The 26,477-nt window shown below is 45.8% G+C and overlaps 1 protein-coding gene across 1 annotated transcript; it reads left to right on the top strand.

Annotated features, from left to right (window-relative positions):
- The first annotated feature begins 16,034 nt into the window (after positions 1-16,034).
- FZD7 (frizzled class receptor 7) lies at positions 16,035-20,843 on the top strand. Its single transcript, XM_028509175.2, has one exon. It carries the CDS (start codon positions 17,020-17,022, stop codon positions 18,745-18,747), a length of 1,728 nt encoding a protein of 575 aa, XP_028364976.1. The 5' UTR covers positions 16,035-17,019; the 3' UTR covers positions 18,748-20,843.
- The last annotated feature ends 5,634 nt before the right edge of the window (positions 20,844-26,477 follow it).

Raw genomic sequence — 26,477 nt, 5'->3', positions numbered from 1 at the left:
ATCACCTCTGTGAGAGAAGAAAATGTGTGATAAACAAAAGGTTGAAACGGTCCCAGGTGGATGCAGTCACGCATCCAGGCTACTGTATCTCTAAACAGTTTGCTGGGCTGACAAAAATGACTTAACTTAACCAGTGCAATGCATTCTGCCGTCCCAGCGCTATATAATAAGGGTGGTAATGTGGAGCAGCTCCCGAGAGGGCAGAAGAACAGCTGTTGGTGTCACCTGGGAATGGCGCCCACATAAAATTCTCATCTCTTTGACAAGGATTCTAAAGTCCCCCTGTCACTGTCACTCACCCACAAAATTAATGACTAAAGGGGAGAAGCAGGGGAAATGCCTAGCCCCTGAAATAGAGAGAGAGACAGAGAGAGGGACAGAGCAAGTTAATAAATAAAACAAGAGCCTGAAGGGAAGAGCTGCTTTGTCAGAATATAAATATTTCCCTTCTCCTTTTATCTTTAATGTAGTGTGAGAAGCTTATTAAAGGGAAATGCATCTCTGTCCCTGGAGCCCTCGCACAAGCCTTGCGGGAGCTGCCTGCAGAACGGGCTCGCCTTAGCCCCGCACTTATAAACTCTCCCTGCTGGAAGTGAGCACAGTGCACAGAGCAATAAAGAAAGCTGAGGGAAGAAAGGGAAGCCATTGTGGCCATAAGGATGCTTATCTTGATGGGCCCGGTGTCATGTTATATTAATCCCTGGGAGATGCTGAGAGACTGAGGATGAGGAATGCCTGTCTGCTCAAAGGCTTGGCTTGAGAATCCACAGAAAGCTGGCATAGCTAGACTTTTACTCCATTCCATTAAGAAGAACAATGTCCAAATTTAGACAAAGGGGAATTTGTCTCCAAGAGTAAGACTGACAGAAAAGCTGACAGGGGTGGGGATCTAGAGTCCTGTGAGCACTCCTCCTCCAAGGAGCCCTCTCAGGCTGCTGACCTCACATCTCTAAGAAGACGGCGAAGGTGGGCAGTCCCGACATCCAGCGTTCCTGAGTCTAGAGCCATCACTATTCCAATAGCACAGATTTCCACCCTCCACATCTCCCTAAAAACCCTAAAAATAGGGTAGGGTATTCAGAGCCTGCATACCAATTCAGGCTAGCACAGAGCCTTGTACACGGTGGGTGCCCAGTCAGCTTACATGCGTGATGCTGGGACTGTGCTGGTCATGCTTACCACTGCATGTGTAGGGCCAAGCTCGGGCCTGGCACCCACAGCTTCGGATGGATGAATAACACGTGCATTCTTGTTGGCCATCTTTGCTGCCTCTCCAAAGATGTCTGGTCTGATCAGGATTTGGGTTCCGCCGCCCTCTGGGGCTATCTCTCATCTTTGCTGATCATTTTGAGATATTCCACCACGTGGTTACACCAGGATAAGCTATCCCTTCATCAGGTGTCATAGTCTAGCCAAAGGCGGGTGTGGGAGAGCCCCTAAAAATGGCTGCCAAAGGTGCCTCTCCTTCATTCATATTGACTGTTCATCCCCAGTGGAGCTGGCCCCAGTTGCTTTACTGCTATACCCACCCCAAAACATACTCAGGCATTTTTATTTCTACAGTGTAATGAATGGAGAGGACAGACACTTTTTAAATCAGCATTTCTGGCTCTCTTGCCAGGGTATTCAATCATCATCTTGCACTTAGCAAGGGTTTGCTGCCTTTTCAGACCCATCAGGCATTGAGTATCACTCTTGCTGCAGAACTTACTCTGCATGCTCACAGAGACTCCTCCCATTATGATTTCTTTTTTTGGTCTCATTCTCAGTGAATCTGGTTCCCTTTCCCACTGAACCTCATATAGGTTGGAATAAAAACTAAGTTACAAATCAGAGGGCTCGAGGCATTGCTATTCCACTGTGCTTACCACTTTCAGGACCAATTACATCTTATGGCAATGTCTGTGTTACAGGGAAGGGTATAATTCAGGGATGGTGAGCCATCCTTAGCTGCTTCCTAGGGAATTCCTGGCCCACCGTTCTAAACATTGCCTTGGAGCTATTTACAGTACCTGATTTAACATTCTGCCTCCTGCATAAGCCTCCTCCTCCAAACGCCCCCCTCAGCTGTGGCTGCTTTGGGGGCCTGGAATCTTGTGAGGGTCTATTTCCAGGGTTCCCACAAACAGTCTGCAGGAGGAGAAGGCACTGGGGGAGGGGGGCACATACTTATCTGAGGGGCCTTTGTATGGAAGAGAGATTAAATGTGTACTATAAAGATCAATGGAAGCCTTGAACAGGCAGATTTCAGTTCAATATCATGAAGGACTTTCTAACAATTAAATCTGTCTGAGAAATGGAATGGAAACCCTTTAGACAGACCCCTTTCTCCCAGGAGTTCAGGCAGAGGTGAGGTCTCTCTCCAACCAGAGCTGCCCATGACACATACCTGAGATTTGTCGGTGTGATTAAGCAAGGCCTCCAGTTCTTGAGTCTAACTGCCTGGGTTCAAATCCCAGCCCTAAAACTTACCAGCTCCATGATCTTGGGGAAGTTATTTAGCCTCTCTTAAAAATGCAGATAAAGACACATTACACTTTCTTGGCAATTGTGAAAGTTGGTGTTTTTGTTTGCTTGTTTGTTGTAATGTTTGTCAAAGGAATCTGAGGTTTTGTTTTGTTTTGTTTTGTTTTTTAATCCTAACCAGAGGACATGTTCATTGATGCCAGAGAAAGAGGAAGAGAGAGAGAAACATTGAAATGAGAGAGAAACATCCATCAGTTGCCTCCCACAAGCACCCTGACCCTGGATCAAACCCCCACTTCTCACCCCTGCAACCTAAGTATGTGCCTTGACCTGGGGTCAAACCCGAGATATTTTGGTGAATGGGAAGATGATCCAACCAACCGAGCTACATAGCCAGCACAAGAATCTGAGGATTTTAAACAGTAAAATAATGTTCCAAACCTTTGCATATGCTAAGCTCTTACTGGTTTATAGGAGTCACAAAAGAGAGGCCACCGTTTTTTCACTAGCTACAACATAAAACAACATTTTGTAATTAATGTTATTTTACATACATACAGTATATAAACACAAACATTAGCATTTAGGCTTTTGGAAATTGTGATAAGGAAAATTCTTTTGAACAAATTGAACTGTGTAGGGTAAAGAAAGTTAAGAAACAACAATTCATTTATTCAACAAATATTTATTAAGCAGCCACCAGTGCAAAGCCTGTTGGGAAATATAGATATGGCCTAGATGCAGATGCTGCCTGTTGGGGGCTTGCTGTGTACCAAATAACTGCTTCTGATCCTTCCACTTGCAAAAATGGACAGCATACTGCAGGCCCTATAAATGCATAATATTCTGTAGGGAATTTTGAGCTGGTTTGTGTTCCAAATGAAATGGGCAGGGCAATAATATTAAGCATGATGGAAAGTTTACCCCTGCCATTTTGTCCGTTTTCCATTAGAAGTTCAGCTTCTCTAAAGATTGTGATCATGTTGACAACTCTCTGTGTATATTGTCTGGGAATGAAAAATAACTTTTTTTCCTTTCACTTATACTTAGCACCGTTCTTGGTTCTGAAAGCCTCATGCCTAAAAAGGACATGGGTAGAAATAAACATGGGGTGCCCAAAATATCTTTTACTGTGGGTTACAGGCATCCGGATTTGGAAAAGAAAGCTTTCTCTTCAGTAGTTCCTGCGGTCTGTAGCAACTTGCAAATAACTATATCTTCAGTTTATTAATTCATTGGGAACACCTAGATGGAGACATGACTTTCCCCCAGGTCCTCCCATTTCCATGAGAATTTTGATTCTCAGTTGAGCATAGCGGATGCTGGCAGCCTTCCGAGAAACCAGAAACTTTCATCCCCATCTACCTAGACTAAATTGTCTCTTTAAACCATTAAAGAACCATAATAATTACCCTTTAGTGAGCATTCACAACATTTCAGGTACTAAGTTCACTGCACTACCTCACCTGATCTTCACAATCCCATGAGATAGGTGCTAGTATGATCACCCTTTTACAGATGAGAAATCTGGGGCCCAGACAAGGTAAGTAGCTTGTCCAAAGCCACATAACTTACAGGCTGCTGAAAAAAAGATTCGAATCCACAGAATCTATGTTCACAACTATTATCTCCAAAGATGGGAGGGTCCCTGCTATACCAAAAGTAACAGCTTTCAAAATAGTTAATGGGAAAATGACTCTATCACTCTTCCTAGGAGAGTGAGAATTGGGAGATGATTACTAGGAGAGGCCCAGCAGCCCATGGATGCCCTGGTCTTGTGATGTCCTCTTGGACCGCTGGCTACAGAGAAGGTAGATAGAAATGTGTCCTCCTAGAGGCTTGCACAGAACACAGGAGCTCACCCTGTCTGCTCTCTGGTCTTCCTCCAGGGCAGACATACTTAGGTGCCATACCCTTAAGAGCAGACTTAACTTCTTACCTTTTCTTCTTTCCTTACCACAAGTTGTTTTTTTTTCTTCAAAGCCAGAGCTAGGTCCGAAGTTCTGTTTTTTACTACCTGTGTAATTTTGGAACTCTCTCTATCTTGGTTTTCCCATCTATAAAATGCATCCCACAGACAGAAGCTATTTCAAAGTGCTTTTATGAGGATAAAGATTCAAAGAGTGTGGGTTAAGGTCATGCCTGCCCACGGTAGGCACTCAATAAATGTTAGCTGTTAATACACATAATGATATGACTAATATCAGACATTGGAATCCATCCACTGGCTTTCTCTTAACTGTTCAACTGCAATGTGAGTCAGGATGTCATCAACCCTGAGTGCTAAGGCACAGTGAGACCAATATGGTCCTCAGAGCTAAGGCCTTAAAGTAATGGGTCATCTCTGGGAGCTGTGGACCAGCTTATAAATTTCAGGCTAGGGGAAGAGGAGGAGTGAAGTTTCACAGGTAAACCAAAGCTCCTTTTGGTAGAGTGAGAAGTCTGTCGCCTCTTCTGTTTATCTCTTCTTTAAATGTTTCCTCTCCCCCACCTTCTGGGCTGTTTTCAGAACTCCTCCATTTTGGTAGCAGCTCTTCACAAGTCTGCTGGAAGCCACAGGAACAGGCCGACAGCACTGTCCCCAGCTCCCACAGCCAGCAGGAGCAGCCCCATGTCCCTCCCCCAGCCTCTGGGGTCTGGCTGTCCCAGCAGCCTCCCTTCCCTTCCCATTCCTCCCCCCCACCCCAAAGCACAGCTGAGGGGCAGGGGCAGGGGCAGTTGAGGCTATGGCCCACAAGCAGAGCAGGCGCACTCACCCCCATTCCGTGGGTCTCCCAGACACAAGCCAACCAGAAGCCCCTCGCATAGCCAGTCACTCTGATCTTTCACTCCGGAACTCACACAAGCTATTTCCAGTGTGAGGTGAGCAGGAACCAGAGATAAATAAATAAATAGATACATAAATAAAGTTGGACCATTCATGTGCAAAGCTTTTGGACAAAGCACAGGACCAGGAACCCAAAAATGTGGGTTTTAGTTCCAGTTCCTTCTGTGAACGGGATAATTCAATCTGCCATCTTGGGCTTTGGCTTTTTCATCTGTAAAATGAAGATAAAGAATTACTGACCTCTGATGTAGTTTCCAAAAATAAATCCCCAAATCATTCTCCAACCCAGCTCCTCCTCTTTATTTTTTCAAAGATTTTATTTATTTATTTTTAGAGAGAGGGGAAGGGACAGAGAAAGAGAGGGAGAGAAACACCGATGTATGAAAGAAACATCAACTGGCTGGTCACCTCTTACATGCCTCCAACCAGGGACCTGGCCCACAACCCAGGCATGTACCGTGACCAGGAATCGAACTGGTGACCTTTCAGTTTGCGGGCTGAATCAATCCTCTGAGCCACACCAGCCAGGGCAGCCCCTCCTCTTTAAATCACAGCATGGGCTGACTCCTAGCTCAGTGCCAAACTCCCACTATAATTTGGAGACAGATTCAAGATCTTCATAGAAAACCAAATCCATTTTGTTCAACGGGACTATAAGCTCCTTGATTGCAGGGACACATTATATTCCCAGCATCTCACACAGTACCTGGCACATGGTAATCTCTAAATGCATTTAAAAATAAATAAATAAATAAATAAATTCCACATGGTTTTATCTTATCCTTTTCAAGTTAATATGTACCTTATTCATTCATTTGGGCATTCTTTCAATCGTGTATTGAGGGCCTGCTATTCACTTAGCACTCCATCCCACAGTGTTGTAACTGCCTAGGATTTGAATACACTTCTGTGAGTACTTAAAAACATGGTAACTGGTGACCGAGGAGGGGAATTAAAAATCAAGGACAGATTCTTCAACATATTAATGAGTTAGCTAAGAAATAAATGGCTTCTCTGTCTCCATCCCAGAGACTTCTTTCTGATAGCCAGCATTCTAATAAAAGTTGCTTTTAACCAGCTTCAGACTTCCAAAGCCAAAATTAACACCATACAACTGAAGGCCCCAAATACATTCAGAAGGTAGACCCGAATCACAGAGGGACTTCGATTCACTAGTGAAAGGGAAATCTCCAGACCCTCCCCAGTCTGAACCCAGCTCCTTCCACCTTCTCTTCACCACCTCTTCAATCCGCAGCCTCCCTCCCTTTAGGGACCCGGCCAGGTCACTCGGGCCCAGCCTCAGCTCCTCCCTCAGGTGGGGCCATTCTCAAATTAAATCACAAAAGAGGGGCAGTCAGTCTGCAATGATCTGTGTTTATTTAGTAAATGGGTTGATTGCCCTCATTTGTGAAGATTAAGATTTAACTTCCCAAAACAAAGAGAATAGATTTCTCCTAGGGCAGCCCCAGATAATTAAAAGGAAAAAAATAAAATTCAAACACTGCTCCTCCTCACTGCCCCCCAACACACACCACCCCTCCCCATCCAGTTTTGGCCTTTCAGTGGCCCCTCCTGCAAGGTAGCCACAAGCCCTAGTTTCAGTGACCAGGGGGAGGCAGGATTTGGTAAACAAAGGCTTAGGAATTCTTTAGGTCCCTTTAAACTGACATCTGGCAAATTCGAGAGCCCAGAACAGTTTCTCTCTTCCCCCTCTTCTGGCTTTGAAACGCAAATGTTTTGAGGTTTGTGTTCTCTCCCATTCACAGAGTTTGTAATCCAAATGAAGTCAAACCACTTTGTCTACACCTTAATTGAAGAGCCTGGCTCTAGGGTTTAAAGTGCCATTTTACAACAATAAGGAGGTGGCAGGGAGAAGCAGAGAGAAAGGGGACTAAGTGGAAATGTGAAAGGGAAGAAAAGCGATGGACAAGTGGCCCTTAAGCACACACTCAGGGTTGCACACACAGCCTTCTGGGCACCCGTGGGGCACAGGTGGTGAGCCTCAACTGAGTGAACAGTAGGAACTGGAAAGAGACTTGCTTGGCTTTGTGGGCAATTTCCACAGAACACATGAAAAAGCCCTGACTGTAGAAAGGTCTGGCCCAGGTAAGGAACCCCCAAATACAGCCATAGGCTCTCAGAGCCAGGCCAGGTCACTAAGTCCAGCTTTCTGGCTTCACAGATGAAGAAAAAGGCTCAGAAACGTTAACTGACTTGCCTGAGGCCAAGAGGTTAGTGGCTGAACGGAGAGTCCAGAATTCTTCTCAATTCCCTGGCTGAAACTGAAGCCTTTCCCTTGTTTGATCCTCAGGAGAGAGAAATGTACCACATCCATCTCAAAATAAACTTTCATTTACTTGGGAAGACAGTTTAATGACTTCATATGTTTTTCCAAATGAAACAACCAAATATTTTCACCTTGTCTCCTCATCAGCTACTTTGGATCTGGGCTGCACATTAATGCATATGAGGAGATTTTTAGGCAGATTCTCCAGGGGTGGGTACCAGGAAGTAGTTTTTTAAAGTAGATTTTTTTTTAAAGATTTTATTGTATTTATTTTTAGAGAGGGAATGGAGGGAGAAAGAGAGAGAGAAACATCAATGTGCAGTTGCTGGGGGCCGTGGCCTGCAACCCAGGCATGTGCCCTGACTGGGAATTGAACCTGCAATGCTTTGGTTTGCAGCCTGCACTCAATCCACTGAGCTACGCCAGCCAGGTTAAAGTAGATTTTTAAAAAATTAAATCCTTGTACCACCACCCACATCCCCTTTGAGAATCATCTTTTTAACTTATTTGAGTTACTCTTCCTACTGGTTCCTTCATGCCACTTAATTATTTCATGTGTCCCAAATTTACATTCAACCTAAAAACAACAGCAGGGCATCCTTGACATATTTAGCTGTGGTTTCATGTGATTCCCGGTTTTTTGTTCCTAGCTAGCCTTTCTCCATCCAGTATTTCTGCAATTTATGGTTTCTTATTTTTACTGGACTTCATCTGACTGATGAATTCCACAATTTGCTTGAACAAATCAAACATCTGCCTTGTGAAAGGCAAAGGAGGAAAACAAGGCACAGACCCTACTCTCAGGGAACTTTCAGATGAATAGATGCGGGGGGTAAGGTAAGCATGAAAATACAAGAGAACACAAGTAATATCATAAAAGCTATAGAACCATCAAAGAAAGATGACAAAGAAAACTGACATTTGATGAATGCCTACCATGTGCCAGGTACCACAAGATAAATTAGGATGAGGCTTGTCTGAGAGTCACAGAACACCCTAAAACAATGTTGGCTTAAACTAGACATAAGTTTATTTTGATTTCCTATTTGAGAAATCCAGAGAGAATCTGCCACAGGCTGGTACGGTGCATCACAGTGTTAGGGACCCTTCTATCTTTTTCTCCTTTCCCAAGATTATTCCATGGTCCACAGTAGTCTCTGGAGTTCCAGCCGTCAGGAAGAGGGAAGGCAGGGTGGTACACCTACTGCCTTTATGTTGCTCACAACACCACTGCTGACATTCCACTGGCAAGACCTAGATAGATGGACCTAAGGGAGGCTTTTATAGGGAGCCTTTATTCCAAGTGCTCATATGTCCTGCTAAAGACTGGGGACTCTATTACCATGGAAGAAGAGAACAGCTATTGGGGGACAACTAGCAACCTCCAACACTATGCTAAGGACTTTATATACTTTAGAGCTTTTATTTTGCCTAACAACTCAAGAGAAAGAGGTCTTGGGGTCTTTACAGATAATTTCTATCTTGCAACACTTTTGCAATCACTCAGTTGAATCAATTGAATATCAATTGCAGTCCTAAGAGGTATCGTTTAAAATTCTTTCTATAAAACACTGAGCACGAGGAAGGTATCTGCAAGACTGAGCTTGCTGGCCAACCCTAAATGGACATCTCTCCTTAGCTGGCACTAATCCTTGGAGTCAGCCTTCCACAACTGTGGGCTCACCTACCAGGAGAAAGTCAGAAGAGACCTGTGTTTTCACCCTTTTCCAGGCACTGACACTGTGGTTCATGAGGTTCTCTTTAGCTGCCAGGAATAGACAGGTGGTCAGGTGGCTTCATTCATGACCATGGGAGGATTGCAAAGGAAGGAGCTAAGAAACAGATCTTGTGACCTAGTCTTCTTGTCTTCTCCTTTTGAAACAGGTGGTCATTCTTTTTCCTTCCTTCCTTTCTCTGTTCCTTCCTTCCTTCCTTCCTTCCTTTTTTCTTCTTCCTATAATGTTCCATTATGAGAGACTTTGCTATCCTCTCTGTCCTCCTACTTCTCCTATTGCTACTAATTGTTTTCTCTGTTCACCTCACTGCTTCATGCCTTGCACTTCCTCCATGCTTCTACTACTTTCTGGTTTCTGCTTCCCTTACCAAGGAATGTCTCTCAGCTTCTGCCAGTATATTTTACATTCAGACCTTCCAAATGAAAGGATCTGATTGGGTGGCCACTCAATATCCAGAGGGCACACCTGTTGAACACAGAGGTCTCATGTCAAACAAACTCAAGGCTGGGTCAGAGACTTGCCTATTCCTGGCTCAATCATCTGAGGTGAGAGGTCGCATGAGACAAGGTGCAAGGATGGCCATGTCAGTCTGAGGAACTGCTGTGAATGAACCATGCGAGTAACAGCTGCTGCATTATAGAACAGCCACTGTGAACTCACCCACAGTGAGTGTCAGGTTCAATATCACACCATGCAACCAGACATTTATCCAATGTACCCCCCACCTTATTCTCTCTCTCTCTCACACACACACACACACACACACTTCACATACCTCATTCTCCATCATGGTTCTCATTCCATCCTTCAGTTCAAAAGGTAATCAAGTAAAGACTTTACGAAAGACTGAAGACATTCTGTATGCACAATGCACTGCTTTGGAACACAAGTCTGGGTCTGCAGCTCTCAAACCTGAGAACATTTTAAGCATTAAATCCCCTAGTCCAATGTCAGAGATTCTGACTCAACATATCTTAAAAACAGCAAGAACAAAGACTTCTAACTCCTCAGGTAATTCTCATGACTACCCAGATTTGGGATCAACTGCTCCAGTCCCCACCTCACTCTTCTAGAAGGTTCCTTGGGGCATTTCATTACTATTGTCTTGTTACTGCAGCTTCTTCTACTGGCTCTCGGCTGACTGACATGCCAACATTTCCTGGTGGAGAGCAACTGCCAATGGTCCTGGTGGGCAAGAACAGCGCCCACATATCCTAATCTAGATCCCCACTGGTGCAGTTTCACCAACAGGAATTGAATTGTTTCCTGAAAAATTATAAAACATTTGTGAACATTACCAAGTCTGTTTGAAACCTGGATATATATAATATTCAGGGGGTCATAACCAATTTGGGGCTTCTCTAAGTATGGGAATAGCTTTTGATAAGACATAGAAAAGGACAAAAATTAGTGATGTTTACCATGAATGCACCAAATAGCAGTGCAGTGTAAAGTGAAAATGTTATCTAGATCTGGATTTCGGTTCAATCTTTACTACTATGAAAAGGAACGTATGCCTGGAACTTTGAAGGATTGTTATAAAATTAGAGACATTGTACCTAAAGCAGCTGGCACCTTGTAAGTGGCAGTTCTTCTAATAAAAATATTTAATAATTGCTCAAAGTAATCTAAGCATCAAAATTTTTGATGCTCAAAATAATCTCAAGAGAGTAAATTCTGTAAACCCAGTGGAGTGCTAGAGCCAGCTCTTGTGAGAGCTGATTATGTACATCTTTCCAAACTCAAAGTTCAGTTGTTCAGCAATCAGTGATAGTAGCGGTATTTACATCATGGAAACTGACAACTGTATAGAGATCAGGGCTCTTTTCCTAAAAAGCTGCTCATTAAACATTTACCTGCATACCACTGTAAAATGTCACAACCTTGGCAGAAAGCCAGAGCCAAAAATATGCACCTAACTTGGTATTTCATTTTATCTCTATGATTTGCATCCATATAACCAAACCAGGATTCTGCCCTTATGGTGTTTTTGCCCATAGACCACAAAACATTTCGTAAGTATTATCTCATTAACTCCCCCAACACTCTGAGGGAACCATGGAGGTTAAGTGACTTGCCTGAGGCAGGACAGGAAATCGATGGTGAAAAGCAGAACTAAAGTGGTCTGTACTAACTACTTCTGCCACCCTTCCTACACATCAGTACCCTACAGACTGTTATTAAAGGCATGGGTAGCAATTACCAACAGTGCTTTTACCTCATAACCCAAATAGCCAAAGTGTCTTTCTTTAGGCTGTAGTTCCAGTGCTCTTTCCTTTGCGTATATATTTCACTCCCCAAAATGACCCACTGTCTGCTCTTGGAGGCTTTTCCCTAGGGTTACATGTTGTCTTCAATCAGTCAACTTCCTCTGCATTCTTTCTTCCTCTAGTCCAAAGGCCTGTGTTGGAAAACACAGTTGGCCAGAGTTAGGGTTCTGTTCTGACTCCAACAGAGGCAGGTGGCATCATAACCAATCAACATGTGTTTTTATCTCTGACCCTTTCTCTGGACTCCCAAAAGGCAGAGACCCAAGAGTTGTTTCTCTTTCTGGCTTCATCTCCATAATATGAATAACCCTTATGGTAAACAGTCTCTAAATTGACTCCCAGTGATCCTCACCCTCCAATGAATTTTCTTTTTTTTTTTTTTTAAAGATGCTCAGAGGGTTTCTTTTTTGTTTGTTTGTTTTTAAATATTTTATTTATTTATTTTTAGAGAGGGAAGGGAAGGAGAGAGAGAGAGAAAGAAAGAGAGAAACATCAATGTGTGGTTGCTGGGGGTTGTGGCCTGCAACCTAGGCATGTGCCCTGACTGGGAATCAAACCCACGATACCTGGTTCTCAGCCCACGCTCAATCCACTGAGCTATGCCAGCCAGGGCCCTCCGATGGATTTTCATGCACAAGTGTAGCCCCTGTTGCCCCTTGAGTATGGGTGGGCCTAGTGTCTTGCTTCTAATGAATAGAATATGGCAAAAGTGACAGGATTTCACTTCCAAGGTTAGGTTACAGAAAGACTATGACTTCTACCTTTATTGCTGTCTTTTGCGTGCATTCTCTCTCTCTCTCTCTCCCTCCCTCCCTCCCTCTCTCTCTCTCTCTCTCTCTCTCCCCTTCTCCCTCTCCCTGTCTGTCCACTTGCTGTGGGGGAACAAGGTGCCATGTCTGAAGTGGCCTTATGAGACACCCACACTGCAAGGAACTGATGTCTTTGGCCAACAGCTAGTAACACCTGCCAACAGCCACATGATGAATTGGAAATGGACACTCTGAGGCCTGTCAATAGCCACGAGTGAGTTTGGAAGTGATTCCTCCTTCAGTTGAGCCGTGATGTAACTAAAGTCCCAGTCAACACCTTGATTTCAGTATCATGAGAGACCCCAAGCCAGAGGACCCACTAAACACACCCAGATTTCTGACACACAGAAACTATGAAATATTAATGTTTATTGTTTTAAGCTGCTAAGTTTGGGGTAATTGTTTTTATACAACAATAGATAACTAATACAACCTTCAAGCAACAAAGGAAATAGTCAAACATTTTCATGATATAAATCACTTCCACTGGGTGGGGCCTAGCATATGTAACAGGACTTCAGCATGGCCTCCTCTTATTCAATCTAGATATCTCTATGTTCATAACACTTGAAAGTCTGCATTACGGACAAGACTTCCAATCTGGGGAAGAATCCAACATTTCAATCTAACCTGAAAGAAGTCAATGGCAACCTGGTGACTGGAAATTCCAAGTCCTCTATGTAATGAAGCCACAAGTTGTCTGGTAAAAGAGAGGACAGAAAGGGAAGTAGATGCTAAGCTACAAGCTGCCCTTTCTGGTTTTGCATGAGTAATTCTTGCAGCTGGCATTTCACTGCAATCACAGGATTGTGGCACCGCAAAGGTGGCCATTTTCAAATATGGCCTGACATCAGAATCTAATTCAACTAGATGAAGCTGGGACTTGGCCAAAATAAGTAGCATTTAAATAATTGGTGCCAATTAATAGCATCACTTTTCTGTGGGACCACATGACTATGATGTAAAGAAATAAAAGCCTTTGTTGTTTTAAAGGGCAGGGGCAACTAGAAGTTTTGCAGTAGACACTTAAAAAATTTTCCACCCTTAGCTCACCAAAGAAGATGTCAATCAGTTAGTGGCTTCAGGAGTTGGGTGTGGAAGGTGTTGTTTGGAAAAGAAAATTAAACTGATCCTAGACAGAATGTGAATCAATGTTACATTTCTCACAGAACCTAAAACAGACTACTCAGCCCTATATTGTAAACTTATTTTTCTGATCTAACTTATCTCTTTGAAATCACAGCATTCCATATCAGGCAAGGTATGGAAAGAAAGCTACCCCACCTTCTCCAACAGCAAATTCTGATTTTCCAGAATAATTGTGGAGTGGATTTTTAAAAATAATCTTAAAAAAACAACACTTTCCAATAAATTGGGGTTTGCTCCTCCGATTTTTATACTTGTCAGCCTGAGATAGACCAAGAGGACTCTTATCGGTGCTATTTTCCACCTGGGATGGATTTTCTGCATCTTATGTGTAGATTGTTTTAAAAATATTTCATTCATCTTTTGTAGTTTTAAGGGCTTTCTTTTTTTTTTCTTTCTAAATAATTACCCTATTACCTAACATCAGGGAGCTGTCTGCATCTATGAATTGAAGCTCATCAGCTAAACTGATTTCAGTTGTATTTCAGATGCAGTATTTTATCCTGTCTGTTTTCATTTTATTTGATGACAGTTCTTGCAATTTCTCCCTCAATAAGCAAAAATGACTTAGATCTGGGGCCTGATAAATAAGCATGCAAATTTGATTTCGAAAAGGAGGATAACCTAAAGTTCCCGGAGAGAAAAAAGGATTTTCAACTCCCCACCATACACACTTTAAATGACAAAGCAAAGCAGCAGCATTGTCCTCAAACAACATCTTTCAAAGCAGCATCAATGCTCCCTGGTTAGGTAATATGAATAAAAATTCAGAAAGAAAAAGAGGAGCCCTTAAAAAAATACAAGGGAGGAAACATTTTTAAAGCAAATATCATTAATCCTTCATATTACCTTGAGGCAGAACCCGGCAAAGACATTTAAACTACTGCTGCGGGTGTGAGAGGCGCTTTGGGAGAACGTGATGGGGACCCCTGTTGAGGGCCCGATGGAGAGCGTGAGCGTCTGACGCCCTGCGTCGGCCCAAATGATCCAGCCCTCCAGTCCCATGAACAGAAGTGGGAAACGAGTAAAAACTGTGAAGTGGAAGGAAAGGTGCCCCGTGACTTTCAGTAATAGAAAATAAAAGAAAAACAGAGGAAGCCAAAATCTCCAGTGGAAGGGAAGAAACCCAATGAATTGTCTCAGATTTCAGGATCAGTGTTTTTTCTCGCCGGAGAAGAGGCTCCCCGAGGGCAGTAGCAGAGACAGCAACTTCTGCAAACAGGAAGCCTGATCAGAAATCATCACTCGGGGCTCCAGCGCTTGGGACTGAGACTGGCAGAAGCAAGGGCTCGGCCAGGGGTAACGTTTCTTAAAGCACAGAATTTCTCTGTGACTGTGTGTGCACGTGCGTGTGTGGCAGGGGGAGAAGCAGAATTTTTCCTTTCTCAACACGTCTCTTTCCTGCATGGCAATTTCTGATATTCCTTGCTGTCCCGCGAGAGGGGACAGGCACCCCCACCCCCGCCCGCGGTCACTTCTGACCTCGCGGAGAGTGATCGGAGAGCGCGCGTGAGCGCCCAGTGCTTCTGAGCAGGGCGAATATTTGATGGAACAAAAGACCGCTTGCCAATCAGAAAACGCTACCCGAGAACAAGGATACCCTCTCTTTGTGTTTTGAAAACTCTTTAATTAGCAAATGCCCTGGTTTGTAACACATATTAAAACACTTCTACCCATATTCCAAATAGAGGATCAAATTATTGCTTCTGCAATGAAGATGGGGTCCTAAATGACCACACGCCCGAAAAACTAGGGAAAACAGGGCAATTCAAGACATGCTTGAAACCGTACAGTGTTCCTCTGCACTGTCTCAGGTTACTTTTATAACCATTCCCTGCACCACCACCACCACCCCGGCCACGACACTTAGTTTTCTCATAACCTCACTAAAGCTACATCAGATCCCTATACTCTGGGCCGTGCGCGCGGTTGGGGCGTCTTGGGGCCGGCGTGAGGGGGGAGGGTCCCCGCTCCCGACGCTCCCGTTGGAGCCTTTCCTCCCGCCTAAGTGGGCCCCCTCCATCCGACTCCGATTTCTACTCGGACGCGGCCCCTCCTCCTTTTTACAACCAGGAGTGGGAATGAGAGAGGATTGTGACCTCACGTCGTCTGGGTTTGGGGAGAGAAGAGCTATCTGAGAGATGCACCCCCTTTTGCCCCATACCAAAGCCTACATTTAGGACCCGGCTTCCTAAAAGACCCGGCGAAACCCAGCATTTTCAGACCAAGTAGGGCTAACGTGACTCCGGGTCACGTCTCTGTCTGCTCAGGCTCTGCATTATTCTCAGCTTGGTTCTCCCTGCAAAAGTCTAACCCGATGCACCATTCAGGAATGTGCATTATAGTGCGCTCGGAAAAGGAACAAATCTTTCAAGCAAACCCCCTTTCTGGTGCGTATACCTCCCCCCACCCCCAAGTGAATTCAGGGTAAAAGTTTTTCTTAACTTTTCTCTCCCAGCCCCCTGCCCCTCCCCTCAGGAATCCGCCCAGAGCGCTGCAGACACCGCCTCTCAGGTTCCCTCGCCTGCCCCTTCCGACTTCCACCCAATGCGAAGGCGGCCACACAGAAAACAAACGCCGCTATTGGGCATCCCTGAAACTCGAGGACCCGCCCCTGGAGTGGTTTGTGAATGGGGGGAGGGGAGGGGGTGGGGCAGCCCGGAACCCCGCGATCCCGACGCTTCTTCTGGCGAGTTGCGCGGCTCCGAGGCGTTACTCTGCGCTTTCTCCAGGCCGGCGGCGGTGGCGGCGGCGGTGGGCCCCGGGACTCACGGGCCAGAGCTGCGCGGGGCTGAAAAGGCCAGGCCCAGGCCGCGGGCACTCGGACCTCGCAGCCTCGGACGCGGCGCAACTGGATTTCGAAAAAGAACTCGCTGAGCTCTTGGTTCCTAGGCACCGACCGGATTCAGACCGAGAATCAGCCGTTTGGCTGAAACTTGGAGCTGAAGAAGGAGCGGGGAGTGTTGAAGAAAGCGCAGAAGGAGGCGGCGGCCCGCGGAGGGGAGGAGGCGGAGCGGCAACGCCGAGGCGGCGGCCTCAGTTAGCAGTCGGCGACGCCGGGCTCTCCCCTGCGGGGGGCTGGACTTGGTGTGGGGGGCGCGCGCGTTGCTGCGCGCTGTGGGTCGGAAGACTTGGGCAAACTTTCAAAGGTAGTAACTGGAGACGCTTGTTGCTCCTCGCCGCAGAAAAAGCCGCACCGTTACGTCGCGAGAGGAGGAGAAGGCGGCGCCCCTGGCCCAAGCCAAGGAGTTTGGGCCCCCGGCGGCCGCTCGACTGCTGGGTGGAGGCGGCTGCGGCGCCCCCGCGGCGCAGGCACCTCAGCTGCAGCGCCCTCGGCTCTGCGCCGCCCACGGCCCGGCCCCGGCGCCGGGAGGACTCTCATGAGCCCGGCGCGGTGGCGCCTCCCGGGATCCAAGCCTCTCTTGGCTGCCTTGTCGCGCTTATCCAGCTGAGAGCGCCGCTGCACCCACGACCTGTGATGCGGGGCCCCGGCGCGGCCATGCCGCGCTCTCCCGTGGGCCTATGCACCTTGGTGCTTGCGCTACTAGGCGCGCTCGTACCTGCGGGCGCCGGGGCGCAGCCATACCACGGCGAAAAGGGCATCTCGGTGCCGGACCACGGTTTCTGCCAGCTCATCTCCATCCCGCTGTGCACGGACATCGCCTACAACCAGACCATCCTGCCCAACCTGCTGGGTCACACCAACCAAGAGGACGCGGGCCTCGAGGTGCACCAGTTCTACCCGCTGGTGAAGGTGCAGTGTTCTCCCGAGCTGCGCTTCTTCCTGTGCTCCATGTACGCACCCGTGTGCACCGTGCTGGACAAGGCTATCCCGCCGTGCCGCTCTCTGTGTGAGCGAGCCCGCCAGGGCTGCGAAGCGCTCATGAATAAGTTCGGCTTCCAGTGGCCAGAGCGGCTGCGCTGCGAGAACTTCCCCGTGCACGGTGCCGGTGAGATCTGCGTCGGCCAGAACACGTCCGACGGCTCCGGGGGCCCGGGCGGCGGCCCTACCGCCTACCCCACCGCGCCCTACATGCCGGACCTGCCCTTCACTGCCGTGCCCCCGGGGGCCGCTGATGGCCGGGGCCGTACCACCTTTCCCTTTTCGTGCCCACGCCAACTCAAGGTCCCCCCCTACCTGGGCTACCGCTTCCTGGGCGAGCGCGACTGCGGGGCCCCGTGCGAGCCTGGCCGCGCCAACGGCCTCATGTACTTTAAAGAAGAAGAGAGGCGCTTCGCCCGCCTCTGGGTGGGCGTGTGGTCGGTGCTTTGCTGTGCCTCCACGCTCTTCACTGTTCTCACCTATCTAGTGGACATGCGGCGCTTCAGCTACCCCGAGCGGCCCATCATCTTCCTGTCGGGCTGCTATTTCATGGTAGCGGTGGCGCACGTGGCCGGCTTCCTCCTGGAGGACCGTGCTGTGTGCGTGGAGCGCTTCTCAGATGACGGCTACCGCACGGTGGCGCAGGGCACCAAGAAGGAGGGCTGCACCATCCTCTTCATGGTCCTCTACTTTTTCGGCATGGCCAGTTCTATCTGGTGGGTCATCCTGTCGCTCACTTGGTTCCTGGCGGCCGGCATGAAGTGGGGTCACGAGGCCATCGAGGCCAACTCGCAGTACTTCCACCTGGCGGCGTGGGCGGTGCCTGCAGTCAAGACCATCACTATCCTGGCCATGGGCCAGGTGGATGGGGACCTGCTCAGTGGGGTGTGCTACGTGGGCCTGTCCAGCGTGGACGCGCTGCGGGGCTTCGTGCTGGCTCCCCTGTTCGTCTACCTCTTCATCGGCACGTCCTTCCTGCTGGCCGGCTTCGTGTCGCTCTTCCGCATCCGCACCATCATGAAGCACGACGGCACCAAGACCGAGAAACTGGAGAAGCTCATGGTGCGCATCGGCGTCTTCAGCGTGCTCTATACGGTGCCGGCTACCATCGTCCTGGCCTGTTATTTCTACGAGCAGGCCTTCCGCGAACACTGGGAGCGCACCTGGCTCCTACAGACCTGCAAGAGCTATGCGGTGCCCTGCCCGCCCGGCCATTTCCCGCCCATGAGCCCCGACTTCACCGTCTTCATGATCAAATACCTGATGACCATGATCGTGGGCATCACAACTGGCTTCTGGATCTGGTCCGGCAAGACCCTGCAGTCCTGGCGCCGCTTCTACCACAGACTCAGCCACAGCAGCAAGGGGGAGACTGCGGTATGAGCCCCGGCCCTTCCCCCACCCTCCCTTCCTCCACTCTCTCACCGAGGGAAAGGCGCGGTAGGGAAAGAACTTCGGGGTGGAGGGCTTGTTTCTGTAACCCCCTCCCCCTCCCCTCCAATGAGAGGTGACTTCGAAGTGAGAAGACTTAATGTAGACGTGAGACGAGTTGGGATAGGGTTGGGATAGGAGGCCTGAGTGGAAAGATGGGTCGGGTGAAAAGACTTTTGGCAAAGACTTGCAGGATAATGGTAATGAAACTAATAATGATGGTGTTTATCAAGTACGGTACGGACCGACCTGGCCTGTGGAGAAGAGAAGATTGCTCTGAGTCCTTCCCAGATCCGGCTGAACTGGGACTGGGAGCGATTCCCCTGCTGCAAGACAAGTGGCCTGTCTTCAATCCTGTGAGGCCCGGGTGAAAGGTACAGCTCTGTCTGCAGCGGCTGCTTTGTTGGAAAAAGGGAGGACTCCCTGCGGTGCCCTTGTCAAGCGGTGGTCAAACCATAATCTCTTTTCACTGGGGCCAAACTGGAGCCCAGATGGGTTAATTTCCAGGGTCAGACAGTACAGTCTCTCCTCCCCTGCCCCCTCCCGCCTGGTTCGCCCCTCCCCGCCACTCCTTTCAAGTCTTGTAAAATAAGCATTTGGAAGTCCTGGGAGGCCTGCCTCCTAGAATCCTAATGTGAGGATGCAAAAGAAATGAAGATAGCTTTTCGAGATGATGCAGAGGAGATGCGTAGTAGGTATTTCTGCTATTTTTAAAATGTTCCGTGGAAGGCAGGAGAAAGAAACAAGGGTGTTTTATTTGGTTTAATAGCCTGAAAAGAAGTGATGACTTGTTGCTTTTCGAAACAGGAATGCATTTTCCCCCTTGTCTTTGTTGTGAGAGACAAAAGAGGAAACAAAAGTGTCTCTCTGTGGAAAGGCATAACTGTGAAGACAGCAACTTTTATAGGCAAAGTCGAGCAAATCTGAGGTCTCTCTGGATGCTAATTCGGTTGAGATAAACATTCCTTTTTAAGGAAAAGTGAAGGGGCCTGTGCGTCCATACCCCCATTGGGTCAGAGGTTCTGACTTGGCTAAAGGAAATGCAGAGGGTTTTGTTGTTTGTTTTACATAAATTTAATTCAGAACACATGGTCCAATGGGCTCTGTAAAATGTTTAGGGTTATCTCTCCATTTTTTTCCTTCCTATAAACCTGCATTTAGGTTCTTTTTTTTTTTTCTCAGTTTGAATCCTTCCAGTTAAAAGGAAGAGCATAATGTCTCAGTCTCCACAATACAGTACATTGCATTTAAAAAGTAAAAACAATTTTTTTGTCCTGTTTTTGTAGTCCCACAAATCCACTTATAAAGCATCACGTGTGTGCTGACCCTGTCTTTGTGTGGCTGGGTGGGGAGGTGACCTCCAGAAATGATAGTGAATGAAAAGGACAGTTCAAATCGTGGGCCCCCGTTTTAAGGAAAATCATTAAAAGAAGGTAAACTTCAAAGTCATTCTGGAGTTCTTTGAAATGTGCTGGATGATTTAAATTTATTAATCTTAAATCATGTACTTTTTTTCTATAACAACTCTGACTCTTTTGCATAATGGTCTAAAACTGAGCAGAGAATCACAGGAGCGAACCTCACTCCACCTTTGACACCACCCTGCAATCTTGCAACACTGTCCTGTGTCTCAAAACAGTTTTTAAATGCCATTTTAAACCATTTTTAAATCATAGAGGGTGCTGTCAGGAATACAAGTTACTTCATATAATCTAATGTTCAGTTGAGTGGAGCTGCTTTTTATATTCAAGTTAACATTGACCTTGTGTTTCTTAATCCTCCCAAACTGTCTTATTTGCCAGATTTTTAAAACTCCCACCATGCAGTTTTTCAGGATATTTTTTTGTTGTATCTCTTGCATGTGAAATTTGTAAAATAGAGACAAGTGCAGTATGTATATTTTGTAAATCTCCCATTTTTGTAAGAAAATATATATTGTATTTATACATTTTTACTTTGGATTTTTGTTTTGTTTTGCCTTTAAAAGTCTACAAGGAAGCCCCACTTTATCACATGTACAGATCACAAATAAATTTTTTTAAAATACAGAGTGAACATTTATTTAGTTTACAGTGCCTATATATCATTAAGCCAAAGAACTAAACTTTGTGTTATGGAAACAAGGTGTGGAGAGACACCATTGGATGGGTCTCTGGAAGAGGAAGAGGTGATATGTTAGTGAGGTCTTTTTTTCCTTGCCTTTTAAAATATGGTGTAATGAATGCTTTAATTGTCCCTTAATTTTTTTCCTTTGTTGCTGCTTCCTGCCACCCTCCACACCACCCACCACACACTCCCCTAAGCCTTTTCACATCCTGCTTTGGATGACTTACTGAAGGTACAGAATAAGCATCCCCTTTAAAGAGGTGCTATCTGATCCATGTTTTTACTGCCCTTCAGAGGTGAAGTACATACCTGAAAGAGGACGAGAAGATATTTTTGGTCTGCTTTTCTTGGGAAGAATTCAGTGAGTTTTGTTTTGTTTTGTTTTTAACTGATTTGTGTTTTTGTATGCTGACGAACCTTCTCTACGTTGTTAATACTTAAGTCCTTTGGCTTCAGGTTGGCCAGGAAAGTCAGTAGACAATTCCAGATATCAGGAACCTTGCATATGGAGCATTCCTCAGCTATAAGCTTCACTCTGCCTTCTAGGTCACTGGAACCCAGAGGTCAAGTGATTCCCCGAGGTGACAGTGAAGGTGGCAGTGACTCAGCAGCTCTGGCAGGAATAGACGCTATGCCTAACCCCAGGATGGCCTCAGAAGTCACCGAAGCTATTCTTTCCTCTGGTTGGAGAGGCTAACGGCGGAATCAGATTAGACTAAGAAGCCTCCACTATCCAGGCACTTTGATAATAAACAGTCTCTCAGGGAAATGATAAAAGCATTCTGAATACTTCCAATTCCAAGCCTCACTAGCTTGCTTCCCGCGCGACACCCCCCCCCCCCTTTAATTCAGGTGCCCATTTCCTGGCTTTTCATAATGTAGTCGCCTCATTCTGGGGCAGCTATGGAGACCCAGCAGCAGACTGGATGCTGCTGTTTTCCTTCCCTTCTTCGGCTCTAAGTTTCTATACTTCTAAAGCTCAACAGGAACAGCTCTGTTTTTGTTTTAATTAACAGGCTCACACACGGCTGGTGTGTTTTAGAAACACACAGAATGAAAATCAGTGACAGACGGTCCTCCCCAGGAGGAGGAAGTCACGCCGCTGCACTCTGGGCAGAGCAGGTTTAAGATCCTCCAGGGTTTTCGTCACAATGGGTGTGAGGTCATCTCAACCTGTGAAGATTTGGGCATCAAGGAAGGGGGAAAATACCGACTTTAAGTCTCTTAAGGTTTATCCAGTTTTTGCTCATAAAATGACACCTTTTAGGTTAAAGCATGCCTTTTTTAACACCACACTAATACCGCTTGTTAAGAATGTTTGCTTTTAGAGTAGGTGGAAAGCTCCCAACAGGGTTTTTTTTTTTTGCTCACAAATTAACTGCTAACGGCACTTAGACCCTTCTGTGGGGAGAGCTGCGTGACTACTCCCATAAATGTGTCCCTTTCCTCTTTTCAGCACTGCCTGGTCCTCTGAGGCTCTCAACGATTGAAGAGCATTGCTCTTTAGTGAGGGAACAAAGACGGTGTATGAATAAATTACTACCTGCTTTTTTGTAAGCAAAGATAAAAGAGCTCAGTTTAATTCATTTCACATTGTGGTGTGTCCTTATGTAGTGGATTTTTACCTAGGAATTTTAGAAGCTCAGGGATTTTTTTAAGGGGGCTCCTCTAAGGCAGAAAATAAGTGAGGGAGAGTGTTTGTGCAAGGGCACGTGCAAAGGTTAAGAAAAACATTGGCAGGAGTTTGGTGTTAATCCCTAGATAAGGAGCAGAAACACTTGTGAAAATTTTCTGCAGTTTATAAAACAAAATTGGTCTACACAATAACTGCACGCAACACCTGATCTTTTAAAGTAGGTATGTGAGAAATCTTGGCAGGAAATAAATATCTTGTCTCTTACCATTAAAGAAAAAGGCTTTTTAAAATGTGCTTGATAGCAAATAGTGATATTAAGAAATTTTCTGGGTAGAACTAGAAAGTGTAACAGCTGTAGGTTTGAACCTGTAATTATACTGGGAAATTCTCTTCCAACTCTCCCATCTTTAATTTCACTGAAAAGGCAGGTGGCTATTTATAGATGGTATATTTTTATATATGCATATGTGGATGGTGAATAACAGTCCACAGGCTCCAGGAAATCCTAGAAGAGACCAAAAGCAGTCCACAGTGGACTTAAACAATTCATAGATCTGTTCTGTTTTTCTCTTATTTCACCCTCAGTGGCACTGAACTGCTTTCATAAAACTTGGTTCTCCAGCTCTTTTCAATCTGTGGCGCTTCTTACATCTGAATCTGTATTCCCCACACTTCACCCAGAAGCAAACTAGTTAAAAGAGTACCATTACAGTGTCAGGTCTTGGGTAAACACACATTGTGACTCTTACTCTCTTTGGTTAAAAAAAGTTCAGTCACTTGGAATTTTCTCAATTAGTGCCACAGTCCTAGGAAAAAGGAAGTTTGACCAAGGCGATAGTTTATTATAAGTGACCCAGTTCAAGAAGTACTGACCAAGCAACCACTACATAAAAAGTGCCGGGACAGGCCAGGGACTGGTGGGATTACAAATAAAAGGAAAAGACACAGTCCACCTGAAAAACGTATTACATAGTTCAGGGTGAGGAGGGCATTCCCCAGAAGGAGTAAGCAACTAATTATATTTCTAGACAGAGCTTGGCAAGTGCCATTATAGAGCCCAAATGCTGTTCGGAAGAATATTACTTGACATTTGGTGGCATTTACTGTTTTTAAAAGCCACTTTCACATTCATTATTTGACTTTATCCTCATAATCATTATAACAACCCCACAATGTGGAATAATTCCCATTTTAAAGATGAACGTCATTATCCCTCACCCTCTTTCAGAAAACTTCAAACTAGCAATAAAATGGAAGCTATTGTGAGGGATTCAAAAGTAGTGAGCTGGGGGCCCACTCCACTTTACAGGGAACTTGAGGGAGCTCAAGGCCACCTCTTTGCTGTTTAGCTTCCTTTAATACTTCACACCTGTGCATCTCTTTATGCAGCTTGGCCCTGGCACCAGATTCAGTTGATAGTTTAAGAAGTGGATTTTCAGAGATGGACATATTAGAAGCAAAAAGTGGCATTTGGGAGGCAGAGACAAAGCATGGCGGGGAGGGGGCAGTGAGGCAGTAAGTCCCATACAGTCATGAATGCAAGTAAACTGCTCAAATGATCTGAGTCAGACAACAACCTAATACTACTCGCCCTTAGAAAATATAATATCATCCCCAAACTTCAGCTTGGCCTTGCAGATTCCAGAGAACAATTCAAGGTGGGAAATATCTTAGGGAAGGTACGGCAGGACAGGGAATCACAAATCTACTACCAACAATGAAAGACTATGTGGCATAACCTAGCACCAACTATACTTTTGGAGTTCTTAAGGAAAACAAATGGCATATGGCATTTAGTTCCCCTTTCCAGGTCTGGGGTGGCTGCAGGGAAACATGGATGGCAGTTGCTCCCTGAGTTGCAGCAGACAAAGAGAACAAGTCCTTGAACTAAAATCATAAATTATCTTCAGTGCCAACAAATTGTTTCTTGAGGACCTGGGACGTGCCAGGCTGCTGTGCTAGGCTCTGGATATAGCACACTGGCTTCAGGAATGTGTTTTTCTGAACCTTCTTAGCCAGAGCTAAGCACACTCCTCACTTGCTCATTTCCCACACCAGTCTTTCAAATGTAGAGTGGGCACAAGACACCTACCTTTGTGTTTGCAAACTACACGGGGCATACCACGTATATCGTGTTTCACTTTATTGTGCTTTGCAGATACTGCGTTTACACGAATTGAAAGTAACACCCTCCACCAGTGAAAAGATTACGACTCGCTGCATGCTCAGATGATGGTAGCATTTTTTAGAAATATCTTTAAATTAAGGTTTGTACATTTTTTAGACACAATGCTATTGCACACTTAATAGACTACATTATAGTGTAAATATAACTCTTATATGTACTGGGAAAACAAAAAAAAATCACGTGGCTCACATTATTGGGATACTTGCTTTATTGCAATGGTCTGGAACAGAACCCACACTATCTCTGAGGTATGCCTGCATCTTTCTCCCCATGATCCCCAAGTACTGACAACAAATGGGTAGCTATGTCATAATCACATTCTGAAGACGGAAAACCATGAGGCTAAACGCAGGTTGTTCAGTGTCACGAGCAATCACAGGCCAGCCCACAATAAAGGATCAAGGCAGTCTTCCAAAGACTCTGACTGGCTTTCTTTTCCTCAGAACAGTGTGCTTAGAAGACATGGCGTGTCCAGGAGAGGGACGCAAGAGGACAGGGAGTGATGGGTGTGTGAGCTTTGTGAAAGGAGCATGACTGCACAAACATGCTGCCAAGGGCACTGAAGGTTGGCTCTTTGTGCTTTGGTGATAACCATCATTATCTTTATAACTGCTCGCATTTCTTGAACACTGACTCTATGCTAAGCCCTGTGTACAATATGACCTATTAGTTAAGACAATCTATGCAAGGCCCTAGCCAGGGTACTTGGCATCTAAGAAGTGATCAATAAACATCAGCATTATTGTTAACATATAATTGTCTCACTTATTCTTCACAAAAACCTGAGGTAGGTATCACTGTTTCCTATCTCACATGTGAGGAAACTCAAGCTCTGAATGGTGAGCTGAGAGCAGCAAAAATGACTATAGCCTGTTCCTCTGGTCACTCAGCTACAAATATTTACTGAGGTCTTAATGTCTTCCATTCTGTTATTATTACTATTTTTAATTTAGTCCAGGATTGAAGTGACAATAAGTAAGGAAAAGAATTTACATCAGAACAGAGTGGGATTGAGGAGGCAGGCATTCTCAGTGCTGGTCTCCGGGAAGAGTTTTTATTTTTCCAGTGAGAAGCAGAAAGCTCATTAATGCTGTTGGAATTCTGGAAGACTGGAGGCTGCCTGTTCTTGTGTGAGCTTCTGCACTGGGGTCTGAGGGCCTGGCAGCAAGAATGAGTCTGTGGAAATGCTTCCCAGACACCACCTAGCGCCCCTAGGAGGGCTGGTCTCAGAGTCCCTCCAGAGCCTTCTTCCATCGTGGCAGCATCCTTCCCTGCCCGTTCCAGCCTGAAGGTTGGGACAGCGGCTAAGTTCATCCTCTTTGCTGACCAAGAGTCAGCAAGCAAGAGCATGAGGAAAACAAACCCTAGCGCCACGGAAATCCTCTTCCTAAAGGTCTATTGGAAGAATCACAAGAACCTTCAGAGTATTATTATCATATATATCATGCCAGTATTATCACAATGAAATGATAATATCATAGCTGCCCTTCAATAAGTGCTTACTATGTGCACATTCTGTGTTAAACACTTACACTTATTCCTTTAACTCATAAGACAGCATGATGAGGTGGAAATTATTCTTATTTTACAGGCTGTCAGTATAGAATTCTTTTTAAAAAAGTTTAATCTTAGCCCTGTCTGGCATAGCTCAGTGGATTAAGCTCGGGCTGCCAACCAAAGTGTCACAGGTTCGATTCCCAGTCAGGGTACATGCCTGGGTTGCAGGCCATGACCCCCAGCAACCACACATTG

The sequence above is a fragment of the Phyllostomus discolor genome, chromosome 4 (genome assembly GCF_004126475.2).
Source record: "Phyllostomus discolor isolate MPI-MPIP mPhyDis1 chromosome 4, mPhyDis1.pri.v3, whole genome shotgun sequence".
In the NCBI taxonomy this organism is placed as follows: domain Eukaryota; kingdom Metazoa; phylum Chordata; class Mammalia; order Chiroptera; family Phyllostomidae; genus Phyllostomus; species Phyllostomus discolor.
Note: the sequence above shows the minus strand (reverse complement) of the source record. Positions and strands in the feature narration are given on the sequence as shown.